Source organism: Siphateles boraxobius, unplaced genomic scaffold, assembly GCF_051911475.1.
Source record: "Siphateles boraxobius isolate OS27281-9 unplaced genomic scaffold, OSU_SipBor_1 130, whole genome shotgun sequence".
Classification (NCBI taxonomy): domain Eukaryota; kingdom Metazoa; phylum Chordata; class Actinopteri; order Cypriniformes; family Leuciscidae; genus Siphateles; species Siphateles boraxobius.
Window position 1 is genome coordinate 13,283,237 of NW_027508734.1, and position 13,938 is coordinate 13,297,174.

General features: G+C 35.6%; 1 protein-coding gene across 2 annotated transcripts in view; it reads left to right on the top strand.

Moving 5' to 3' along the window:
- The window catches only part of adamtsl3 (ADAMTS-like 3), a 207,245-nt gene that overhangs the window by 112,200 nt on the left and 81,107 nt on the right, over positions 1 to 13,938 (top strand). For both annotated transcript variants that reach the window (XM_077227978.1, XM_077227980.1), the window contains exons 4-6: positions 2,099 to 2,226; positions 8,523 to 8,568; positions 10,388 to 10,624. In XM_077227978.1, coding sequence (XP_077084093.1) covers positions 2,099 to 2,226; positions 8,523 to 8,568; positions 10,388 to 10,624 — 411 coding nt within the window. The remainder of the gene's footprint in view (positions 1 to 2,098; positions 2,227 to 8,522; positions 8,569 to 10,387; positions 10,625 to 13,938) is intronic.

The following is a 13,938-nucleotide window of genomic DNA, read 5'->3' on the forward strand; positions in this document are numbered from 1 at the left end:
TTATTATAGTCTTGGGAGGTTGAGGTCAGTAAATGCGAGCTTCAATTGATTTGACACCAAATAAAAAGGCAGTCTGAGCTAGACGTTTGTATATTTTGCTCTATAACTTATATCAACACACAGGAGTTCGAGTGGGTAAAGATATCAAGCAAAAGTATTCTGGAACGCAAGGAGCTCAGCTAATGTTCAAGGTCAGTGTGTAGCTGGTGTCCAAGTGGGATTTACTGGTGGGAAAAGTGAAGGAACTCGATGGATAGTTGGGTGACCTAAACATAAATACGACTGGGGAATGAATTAGTGTTTTTCTTCTAAAAAAATGTTTGTGCAGCATTAACATTCACAACTGAGAACGATACGATTTTTCAGGTCAAAAGAGGAGAAACCCGAGATCTACAAGTAGAGGGCATCATTAAACAGTTTAGTATGGGGAAACAATCCATTATTAAAAGTCATGGAAATGTCTTGGAAATCCATTGGTTAAGAGGTGTGGGAACCCTTCAGTATGGTCAATTAAAAAAAGGAGGAAAAAAAAGAACAGCTTAGTATGCATTTTCTTGCCTTAGTACTTTTTTTAATTAACCGAAGACAAGCATGCACTTACATTACCGGTCAAATGTTTGGAATAATTATTTATATTTATATCATTTTTCTTATGCTCACCAAGGCTGCATTTATTTGATCAAAGATACAGTAAAAATAGCAAAATTATGAAATTTTGAAATTTAAAATTACTTTTTATTTTAATATTTTTTTAAATGTAAATTAGTCTTCAGTGTCACAAGATCATTCAGAAATAATTCTAATATGCTGATTTGCTGCTCAAAAAACATTTTTTTATTATTATCAATGTTGAAAATGGTTGTGCTGCTTTGTATTTTTGTTGAGACCATGATACATTACAATTCAAAAGTTATTTGAAAGGTTATTTGAAAGGATAAGTAAAAAATGATTCAGCACGGAAACATTAAATTGATCAAAAGTGACTGTAAAGACATTTATAATGTTACAAAAGATTTCTATTTCAAATAAATGCTGTTCATTTAAATTTCTAGTCATCAAAGAATCCTGAAAAATGTGCACAAAATATTAATCAGCGAACATTTTAACATTGATACTGTAATAATAAAACAATGTTTTCAACATTGATAATAAGAACATTGATTAATAATTGTGCACCAATATAACTGATAATGACTGAGCAGGAAATCATCATATTAGAATGATTTCTGAAGGATCATGTGACACTGAAGACTGGAGTTATGATGCTGAAAATCCAGCTTTGAATCACAGGGATAAATTACATAAAATAAAATAAAAATCAGATAGAAAACAGTTATTATTTATTGTAATAATATTTCATAATATTACTGTTTTTGCTGTATTGTTGATCAAATAAATGCAACCTTGGAGAGCATAAAAGACTTCTTTAAACACGTTAAAAAAACCTAACAATTCCAAACCTTTGACTGCTGGTGCATAACATCAGAAAATGCAACCGCATTGCTAAGAATGGTTTACTTATAGTAAATTCTTTTTAGAAATTGGATACGAGAAAATATTTGGTTTCACTTTATTTTGATGGTCACTTTAACACATTCTGTTGACTATAAGTAATGATGCACCTACATGTCTACTGACTCTCAGTAGAGTGTTAGTAGAGTATTAGTAGACTGGTAGGGTTAGAATAAGTTGACATGTAGTTGCAAAGTTATTATAGTCAGTATAATGTCTGTTGGAGGACCATCGCAATAAAGAGTTATCAGATATTAAGCAGAGAGTCTGCTAAAACTGTAATGAGAGTTAGTTGACATGCATTCTAAAAAATGCTGGGTTGTTTTAACCCAATTGTGGGTCAAATATGGACAAACCCAAACACTGGGTTAAAAATGTAATTAAAAAATTTAACCCAACGGCCGGGGTTGTCCATATTTGACCCAAAGTTGGGTTGAATCAACCCAGCATTTTTTAGAGTGTGTAGTTGCAAAGCTACTTATAGTCAACAGAATGTTCAAAAAGGGATATAAAATAAAGTGTTACCAAATATTTTAGTATAAAAAAGTAGTACATCTTTAAATGTTGGTGTTTTTGTGTGTTGCAGTCCTCAAGAACGACCCGCTCAGATGAGGAAAGGGACACCGGTTGGGATGCCTGGGGAACGTGGAGTGACTGTTCTCGTACCTGTGGAGGTGGAGCCTCGTATTCTCTACGCAGGTGTCTCAATGGAGGGTGAGTGAACACACACACACACACACACACACACACACACACACACACACACACACACACACACACACACACACACACACACACACACACACACACACACACACACACACACACATGACTTGTCGAACACTAAGCCTTCCTTTAAACCTGCACTGCAAAAATGCTACATTAAAAACCTGTCAAGATCAAATGAGGTATAGTGAAAAACATCACATTTTTGTTATATTTTATATGATTTAGTTAAAGTGAGCTAAAAGTTACAAAAAACAAAGTCACCCTAAAAGGAGTTTTCTTCCAGGAACGTATACACGTCACAATATTCCTCATTTAAATAATTACCATCAGAGGCATACGCAAAAAAAGGGGTGATGCCTGGTTGAGTCGCGTTAGTAGTGTGTTGAAACTCGCGATTATGGCAAGGGGCGAGACATTTGCCAAACACGCTGGAAGCGGTTGACCAATCACAACACACAGGCCCAGCTGACCAATCAGAGCATATGGTTTTTCAGAAGGATGGGCTTTATAGAGACTGAAGCTAAACAGAGCTTTATTTTAATGTGATTAAAATAATGTTTTTTTACATTCAAGCATGACAACATATTTAATGTTTATTGCTGTGTCATGTTTGTTAGCCTAATAAGGCTCTGTATTAGACCCTGTTCACAGTCTATATACGATGTGGTTTCACTTGATGCAATATACTGTTATAAGTTGTGAAATATGCTGTCACCAGTATGCCATCCCATAACACCCGAAATTATTTTTGTATTTTTTATTTATAGACAGTTATTTTTTTTTACTGTCAATTTCTGGCAACCACAACTGCCTATTCCCCCATTTTTTGCTCCAAAAAGTATTTTGACATTTCGATTACATTTTATAATCAAAACAAAATATCAAATCAAGTGGCATCTGCAAACAAGTTATGCTTTTCTGATGACTAAATTCACTTTTCTTGTTTAGAGATATATGTTTTTTTGGCTAGGTTTTTCAAATACTGCAGCTCTTTTTCTACAGACAAGAACACGGTACAATTAGCCTATCTGTCTTTGTTATATTGTATTGTATATGACAACAGTCTGTTGATTTCAGTCGTCAACATGCCGATATCTGTCATGATGTCAGGCTGCTTGTTGTTATCGCTGACCTCAGAGAGAGGACAGAGAAGTGCTTCGTTTCCAGAGAGAATGGAAAACTTGACAGACACTTTGGACTCAAGTATCTTTCTCTCTCTTTTTGCAATTCAACTTCTATTTCTGTCTTATTTCTCTCCTTCTAAAGCTAAGAAAAGGTTTTGTTCCTCAAGTAATAATGTTAGTACACATTATGCATGTGCATAATTTACATTATTCAGAATATATTAAGGAAGCCGTTGTCATTAAAATGAAGCCGAGAGAATTGAATGATTCATGGATAGAGCAAAGTATGTTTTCTGGGTATAATATTCATCTTGGAATGCAAATTGGATTGTTTTGTTTCTAGCCAATTTTAGTTTCTTGAACATTAAAACAAACTTTGTTGACTTGTATAAAGTAAGTTTGTTAACTTTTTAATCGTAAACTTTGTAAAGGTGAAATGTCTTTTTTGTGTTAACATACTTTATCCTGTCCCAGCTTAATATGACATTTATAAAGTGTAAATTGACTTATTTCTGCTTTGTTTGAGGCCATAGCTCAGTATAGTTAGGATTTGGGACTGTGTGAGTTCTTATGGTGTTGTTAGCCAGTCAACACTGCTGTTATGCCATATACTGCTCCAGAGTGATTAGTCACATGCTATTTACAGCTCAGGTGATTGGCTACAGACCTGAGAGAAAAATTATTGTACTTTCTACTGACCAACTTCCATTGAAATGAATGGGAATGCTAATGGTTATCTCTTCAGGTGTATCAGTCCTCACTGAGACAAACAGAGCAATGCTTTGATAGCGCCATACTGTTTACACTCTTTGTGTAAATCACCCAAATGAATGGCTTGTCTCTGTGCATTAACATTTGGATAGATATCTGTTTTTTTTGTTTTTTTTATCATGTTGGACACAATTATGTTTTTGTAGCTCATTGCCCATTACATCATTGCTTGAGGGCGGATGACAAAAGCTAAAGCAATACTCATAGAAAATGGAAGTCACACACCATTTATGGCACAATATTCATTCAGAGCTAATTGAGCGGTTAGATCCAACTGAAAACAAGAGAAAGGGCCAATTACTCTTCAGGTCTCATTGGAAATGCTTCTACTGACCCTCAATGTAAAATTGCTCTCAATGATTTGCATTTAACGGCTTCCTGTGTGAGGATTCTTTTTTTTTTTCAAAGAACATTCATTAAGGGTTTTTAAGTTGCTTTGAATAACGGTGCCTGCTAAATTGATGAATCTAAAATAACCTTCAAAAGAATGGGGTCTTTAAGATTTTTTAAATGTTGCATCTAATGCTCATCAAGGCTTTTATTTGATCAAAATAAAGTAAAACAGTAATATTGTGAAATATTATTACAATTTTAAATAAATGTTTTTTATTTTAATATGTTTTATATGTAATTTATTCCTGCTAAATCAAAGTAGAATGTTCAGCATCATTACTCCAGTCTTCAGTGTCACATGATCCTACAGAAATCATTCTAATGATGATTTGCTGCTCAAGAAACATGTCTTATTAATATTAATGATAACAAAGTTGTGCTGCTTAATTTTTTTCTAGAAACCGTGATACATTTTTTTAAAATTATTTTTTAATGAATAGAAAGTTCAAAATAACAGCATTTATTTAAAATAAACATCATACATATCTTTACTGTCACTTTTGATCGATTTAATGTGTCCTTGCCGAATAAAAATAATAATTTCTTTCAAGAAAAAAAAAGTTTTTATATGTTTATAGTCAAGCTTTTGCCTCTTGTCTTATGTACTGCTGCATTTTTGAAGTAGCTCTTTGGTTTATAGGGTTCTTGAGTTTGTTTGACTCGTGGTTTGGGGATTTATACAAAAGAAAGTCTTGTATTAGTCAATCAAAAGATTTTTTTCAATATCAAATTCAATAACAAATTTGACATTTGATGCTATTTCATCCACAGAAAAATGTCTTGCACAGATGAAGTCTTTGCGATATTAAACAGACCATCATGAGTTTGCTGTGTGCTACTGGAAATACCCCCGCTCTCTTCTTCCTTTTGTTTATTGTCAGTAGAACTTTAGAAGTGGTTGAGCAGCGGGCCAGCTTGTGTTGTGATTGGGTTCTGCTGATTACAAGAAGATCTGGAAGTGATTCTACAGTTGATTATGAGGTCAGCGAACAAAGACGCTCTTTCTGAATCGTAGCATCCGAGCAATATCGTTTGCACACAGGCCAGAGCACCTGTTAAAGAGCACTGGAGTAGAAATAACAGACATCTATGGTTTAGAGTGGAGACAACTCCGGCCGTAGTTGAGCTAAAAGAGAAGACTGATCAGAGATTAAGAGTTTAAGCTAATAAAAACACATACTTGTGTTGCATTGTACATTGCAGTTATCCTTTAATTAATACTATAATATAATTAATACTTTAATTCAGCAAGGACACATAAAATGTATAAAAAATGACAGTAAAACTGTATTCATAAAAGTGTCATCATGACAACGAAAAGTTTTATTCAGGATATATTAAAGCAAAAAGCAGCAAATAAGCATATTAGAATGAGTTCTGAAGGATCGTGTGACACTGAAGACTGGAGTAATGATGGTGAAAATTCAGCGTTGCATCTCAGAAATAAATTCCATTTTAAAATACATTCACATTGAAAAGTTATTTTAAATTGTAATAATATTTCACAAAAAATATTAAATGTTACTGTCCTCACTGAACAAGAAACTGCTATGACCCAATTGCAGCCAATCAGAAAATAGCAGATGTTTGATTATAATTACATGTTGAGCAGCCTCAGATGTCAATTTTTTCTACCCTATTGTGGTATAATACTATAAAATAATATGATCATGACAAACTGTGATTGATCACTGACTGGCAGCTGACATGCATGTGATGGTTTAACCAGAAGTAATGTCTTCTCCAATGTCTCATTAATACATGACTCACTATTTGATCTGGCTGCCAAATGTTAAAGGGGTGGTTGATTATGATTTGACTTTTCTAACTTTAGTTAGTGTGTAATGTTGCGGTTTGAGCTTAAACAATATCTGCAAAGTTACAATGCTCAAAGTTCAAAGCAAAGGGAGATATGTGACCCTGGATGACAAAACCAGTCTTATGGGTCATTTTTTTTTAAATTGAGATTTATACATCACATGAAAGCTGAGTAAATAAGCTTTCCATTGATGTATGGTTTGTTAATATTCGACAATATTTGGTCGAGATACAACTATTTGAAAATATGGAATCTGAGTGTGCAAAAAAATCGTAACATTGAGAAAATCGCATTTAAAGTTGTCCATTTATGTTCGCGATTGTGCTGCAGTCACTCACAAAAATAAATGTTTTATATATTAACGGTAGGAAATTTACAAAATATCTTCATGGAACATGATCTTTACTTAATGATTTTTGGCATAAAAGAAAAATTGATAATTTTGACCCATACAATGTATTGTTGGCTATTCCCACAAATATACCCGTGCTACTTAAGACTGGTTTTGTGATCCAGGGTCACATATTTGCTTTTAAAGAAATTGCTTTTTAAGGACTACAACAAACGGCTGATAGGGACTACACGAAATTCCTCCTTGGTTAGTGACATCACAAACCTTACAATTTACATAAGCTCTGATTTATCATGACAGAATATGCTAATCAATTACTATGATAACTACACATAAGCCACATAAATTAATCAACTAACCATTCAGAAATGCTGTCTACATGTTGTCACTTCTTCTTGAGTCTCTCCATCTTTCTGACTTCGGTTTGAACATAAAAGGCTAAAAGTTTTTGAAATTTTCAGTGCATGTTTGTGTGAGTGCAAGCTGTTGAAGCTCCTCCCTCTGTGATGGGAGCAGCAGCTCATTTGCATTTAAAGGGACAGACACAAAAACGGTGCGTTTAACATGCTATATAAAAATAGGTAATATAGGGGTTTATCATAAAATAGGGGTATTTTGAGCTAAAACTTTACATACTCTGGGGACATCAGAGATCATCAGAGACATCAGAGATGTATTTTATATCTTGTGGATCCAACTGGAGACCTCTTGCTGAATTAAACATGCGGCAAATGTAGTGAGGTCATGTTACAACGGTGTAGCATAGAGCTCTTTATAACTTGGAACAACAAAAGCAAATAGAACATAATCAGTCTTTCTGTCTACATTGGATGCAGAACAGCATGACGCGACACAACAAATTCCAGACAATACACTGATGCCCCGTTCCTTTTCTGACGTACTTCAAGCATTCGCGCTACTTCCGACATGAAGAACAAATGGATTTGAAATGGTCACTTTTGTCAATTCCAGTGTGGACAGCTTCTAGCTGTTGTGGTGTGACACGACATCGGTCGCATTCGGTGTAGACACAGTGTTACTGTTTTTTTTTTTTTAAATTGTATGCAGGATGCAGTGCATACTATGCAGTATTCTCTAAACATAAGCTAGTATTCCATTCCCAATCGTTTTGCTCAAGGGCAGGATGATTGGAGAAAAATATTCTCTAATAAGATCTTAATAACAGTCCGGCTGCACCTTTCCTCCATCCCTCAGTGTGATGTGAACCTTTTCTGTTTAGAGTGACTGCTGCTCTTCTGAACGGAATTAATAAGCTGAAATATGATAGGCTAATGTTTTTAGGCTGAGGTAATAGGACATTTAGAAAGCCAATATCCTGTTGTCGTTTTCTCTGTATTTCTGTCTATAAACATCCTTTTCTCAAAACACATTGCTGCATATTTCATACAGCTGTAGCTGGTTTCATTTTTTTGTGCCATTAGAGATAATCACAAGTTGCAAATCAATTCTGTTTTGTTTTTTTCATGCACCTCTTCTGGCTTGACAGTGTTGCTGTTATTACCTGACTGGCAATCTAAGTGAAAAATATTTCACAATAGAAAATAAGGCTTTTTGTTGAGGAAATTTAGTTTTTGATATGCTGTAGCATGCATACATTTTATGTTCTCAAAAAGCACACAAGCAAACAAAGAACCTCAAAAATGAGTGGGAAAAAATGATCAGGAGCAGGTCTAAAACTGAGTTCTGTAGGAATAAATAGGGTGTTTCGTTTCCCCTTGATACAAAAGACGGAGCAGCTGTACCACAAAGAACAATGACTTTGTAACATATCTGATTTTGTTGTTTTGTGTTTGTTCGACAGGAACTGTGAGGGCAGAAACATCCGCTACAGAACATGCAGCAACACAGTAAGTCTTGTAAAGTCTTGTAAGTCCCTCAGTAAATGATATGAGGCTCACCGGGAGTCTCACAAATTTATGAATGATTTTAATAAATGATATGAGGCTCACAAATTTATATAGAATTAAAATGCCTGTCGTTCATACATTTATACAGGTGCCCCATCCCTTGCATATCTGTTTATTAGATATTTGGACTAATTTGGTAATTCTTTCTGTTACCAGTAAGAGAGTAGCACTCACAGCTCCGTTTAACACACTTTAACACTATTCATTTTAGTGGAATTCCTCAGATTTTCCCTGAAACACTACAAAAGTCTGCAGATTAATCATAGTTTACTCAAGGAGGATTTAACCTTTCATAAATTCATGTTTACTCAATTTGGCAGTGTACTTTAAACGTTTTTACAGAATATTATTGCTAAATATTTGCGTTTCCCTGAGAAACTATGTGTTCACTTGCAAAAGCACTTAAATATAGTTTTCCCTCCAACCTATTTCATATTTCATGTCCCTTTGGGGCTGGGGTGTCCAAACTCAGTCCTGGAGGGCCACTGTCCTGCAGAGTTTAGCTTGCGTCAACACACCTGCCTGGAAGTTCCTTTATGCCTGTAGACCTTGATTAGCTGGTTCAGGTGTCTTTAATTGGATATTGGAGCTAAACTTTTAAGGACAGTGGCCCTCAAGGAGCAGGAATAGACACCTCTGTTTTAGGGTCTCCCTAAGAGAAGTGAGAGAGAAATAGAAGTAATTTCATAAGATTTTATGTGCATTTTCCTCTCTGAGCGAAGTGTGACGTACATTTTAAGGTGGGAATCAAGAGCGGGTTATTAGTTTTAAATATTTGATTTCATTAACAGATATTGAAGGTTTACATTCTTTTTCTTATGCAAGTGATTTTGTATTCGCAAATTATTTATTGTTTTGAGTTGGATCATTTCCTTGTATTACGCATGACCAGTATAGAGTGATTCATGAACAAAAAACCAGTGAGCCAGTTCTTTATTGATTCTTTGATGAATTGTTCAAATGATTCACGAATCAATCTTAAACTTCTTAGACTAACATCTCAAAAATAAGTGAAAAATAACCGTCAATGGAATTGTTATTAACCAGAATTGTTTAGAGGAATCAGAACCAGAATTGTGCTTTATGATTCAGTCAATAGTCCCCAACTGCTCGACAATCTAATTTTGAAAGCTGTTAAATGCCCATGTGTTTCAAGGACCATTTTCATCAAAAGCAAGTGTTTTTCTACCATTGAAGTGGTTTCATCTGAAATCACATTCCTCCTTCACCCACAATATCAATCAGAGCCATCTGGGAAATATTCCCAGCATAACATTTATTCAATTTCCATCAAAACAGGGAGAACTGATGCTTGGTCTTCCCTGTCAGGCTTGATAACTGCCATTGATGAGATTCGTTGTTGAATTGTTCTTTTTATTTCCATTACTGATCCTGACATTTGTAATCACTCTATCCGATGGAGACGTTTCAATTATGGGCATCACTGATAGATCTTTGCAAATGGGGGTTTCTGAGCCGATCGAATGATTAAATGAGTTCAAAGTCCCAAGCTATAGAGGAAGGATTGTGGTTTTCTTCAGTGGACAGGAGATGACATGGGAAATATTGTTTTTCAAAATAAGGTGGTTTGCCACAGTACAATTACACTGTCTCCATTCGTTAATGCACCCGGTCATCTGCATATGCTGTCATTGTCAGGCCAGCTGTTACTGTTACTTTTCAATGTCAGTGTTATTATATTATAGTCAAAGATGTGAAAAATATCTGATAGCTGCCAAATTTTCTTTCTACCAATCAGGACTGTCCTCTAGAGTCAGGTGACTTCAGGGCTCAACAATGCTCTGCCCACAATGACATCAAGTACCAGGGACAAACCTACGAGTGGATACCTGTGACGTACGACCCTATTTCACCCTGCACCCTCCGATGTCAGGCCCGAGGGAAAAGCCTGGTGGTGGAACTGGCACCTAAAGTGTTGGACGGCACTCGGTGTAAAGCAGACTCTCTGGATATGTGTATCAGTGGGATCTGTCAGGTAACCGTTACTAAATTAACTTAAGCTACGAAAGCTGCCAGTGATGCTCCCTTCGAGTTTGAAATATCATAGCATATCATAAGAGTTGCCACAAGGGGCACTATTGCGAGCATTAGCTGTTTACTATGCTCAGTTGTCTATTTAAAGGGATAGTTCACACAAAAATATGCCGTTCCAAACACAAGACTTTGGTTAATCTTCGAAATGAACAAATGAAGATATTTTTCATGAAACCAGAGAGGCTTCTGTCACTCTTTTGAAATTCCAGGTGACTAAAACTGTAAAGATCCAAAAAGGTCATAAGGGCATTGTAAAAAGGAATCCATATGAATCAGGCGGTTTAATTCATGTGATTTTATGATTTTATTTACGTCTAAATTATGATCGACACACATACAAAGAGAACACTAGGTGTGTAACAGTAAATTATGGTTCGGTACGTACTTCTGTTTTGAAGTCACGATTCATTATGTTTTCGGTACAGAACAAAGCATGCTTTTTTATTAAACAGTAGTTTACTGAACTGTATGTGATGCGCTCTATGTATGTGTTTGTATGTGAATAAAAGCTCAAAATAAATCTGTTCATCATTTAAACCAATCATATCTCTTCACAAGACTTGAATTAAACCACTCGATTCATAAGGATTTATTTTCACCCTTTCCATTGTTTATTTACTTGGTTTTGGCTGTTTTTGTACTTTGTTTCTGGCTTGGATTTGTGAGAAGTTGTAAAAACGACTGTCTAGTGGAAGTACAGTAGGTGCTTACCAGGTGCACTTAAACGCAGTATGAGATGGCAAAACTCCCAGAAAACCAAAAGTTCTGTTAAAAACTGAAATCCAAAAATGTTATTTATACATAAGCCTACTTAAGTGAGCATTTACACCGCTTAAGTTAAGACCTCTGTCTTTAAAGTACAGTCTAGGCTTTTTGATGAGGTGAAAAACGTTCTTCTGAAGCCAGAGTCACTCAGTATTTACGAGAGAGAATTCTTGACCTTTTCAGCTCTGTTCTGACATGCATTACAGTAATATTAGCACAATGAGAATAAGCTTTACAGTATTATCCATTTCTTTTCCTGAATATATTTGGATCAGATCCTCATCCACTGGAGTTACCAAACAATCTGCTTCTGCCATAGTATCAGTCTTTTTTATTGCGTTTCCAAAAGCTTAATGTTATTGTTTGTTGGTACTGACGCCAACAGGTTTTCCATTCTGGATGTTTCAAACAGCGCAGTTCACATTTCCTAAAAATATATATATATAAAAAAACCTGTGGCTAAAGTGAAAAGAGAATGAAATAATGACCATAAACATGGGAAAACCGTCTCTCTTTCTCACCTCAGTTCTGTGTCCTTGTGTGAGCAAAAGAGAGAAAGAGGCCGAATCGACAGAAAGACAGGGATTAAGTTTCCATTTGACCATGGCTCCAGTTTAGGAAGTTAAAACGCATGATTCCCAAAAAGAAGTTTCTTGGAAACTACTGTACGGTAATTACTTCAGTTGAAAGCTTGCATACATATTAGACTTGATTTAGCACTAATTTAGGATTTATTTCACAAATAACTTTCCAGTGCACCTAGAGTGAATAACTTTGCAGTGTTTTTAAAGTTGACTTGGATATGTTTGATGTGCTTAAAGAAATAGTTCACCCAAATATAGAAATGGGGACTTTCGCTCTGGGTATTTATAAGAACTAGCCACCAGGGCGGTCCTCTGAGAACTAAAACATTTTCCTGGTTGCATTCACACTGCCAGTAGGAACTTTCAAGTTACAAGTAACATAAGCCTTCACTTATATCCTGCCCCTCTAGTTGTTGTGCGGGACTTTTATTTTGACAGTGCGGTGGACTTTTACTTTGATGACGCTGAGAACACCAGAGCCTGAGCACACAGTGCTCCCATTCTCCGTCTACATTAGTTTATGATCTGTTTAACGGTCCTATCTAATATGTTATTAGACATAACTGTTAAAGGGGTGGTTGATTATGATTTCACTTTTTTACTAACTTTAGTTAGTGTGTAATGTTGCTGTTTGAGCATAAACAACATCTGCAAAGTTCCGACGCTCAAAGTGCAAAGCAAAGAGAAATATTTTCTTTTACAGATATCGCTTTTTAAGAACTACAAACGACTGATAGGGACTACACGAGCTTCCTCCCGGGTTAGTGACATCACAAACCCTGAAATGTACATAAACCCTGCCCCCGGGAACATAATTTATATATTATTATGACAGAATATGCTAATCAATGACTAGAAGATAGTTAACTCCACATCAGCTTCATAAATTCATAAACCAACCATTCATAAACGTCCTGTTGCATTCTGCATGGTGCCACTTCTTCTTGAGTCTCTCCATCATTGTGCGGTTTGAAAATAAAAGGCAGAACAGTTTCTAACATTTTAGTGTGTGTCTGTGTGAGGTAATCAGAGCTGCTAACGCACGAGCTCTTGAAGCTCCGCCCTCTGTGCCGAGAGCAGCAGCTCATTTGCATTTAAAGGGACACATAACTACGCGTTTTTGAAACTCAAAAGGGGACAATTTTAACATGTTATACAAAAATATCTGTGGGGTATTTTGAGCTAAAACTTCACATACATACTCTGGGGACATCAGAGACTTATTTTACATCTAGTAAAAAGGGGCATTATACCACCCCTTTGAACAAAGAAAGGGTATACGAAAAAGTATTATAGCATCACAAGCTGATCATAAATGCGTTGGTCCATCTATAGCTATTTTCCATGTTCACGGAGTTATCGTGGAGTAATAGTGTGTGTTTTCACAGCTTTTTAAAAATGGCGGTTGCCAGTGTTTCGCACACGTTTGGCCTATCAACATACATTTATGTCACTGGTAGTTCCTATTGTGCTTGGTTAGACCCTACTCTGAAGTAGGAGCTAAATGAATCCCCTCAAAATACGTTCCTATCACTAAAAACGTTCCTAGTACAAAACATTTGTACACGCTGAAAATCGGGTACTTCCACCAATAGTTATAGGAACTATGAAAATGTTCCTCTGGGGAGAAAACCCGTTACCCATATCTATTTACCTCAATACTACTGACTTTCTTTTCCCCTATGAAAGTAGTATGACTTGTGCACAATATTCCAAGTCCTCTGAAATATATTACCATTGTGTGAGGAACAGGCTGGAACAAGTCATAATTCTCTGAAAATCTTAAAGAAATCTATTTTGTGGTCTTGAATATATATATAAAAAAGGCACATAAAAGGGATATGAATTTACTGTTATGAGATTTGAGATCTACACCAGAGGCAACATTTTAACCAGTTTTCATATA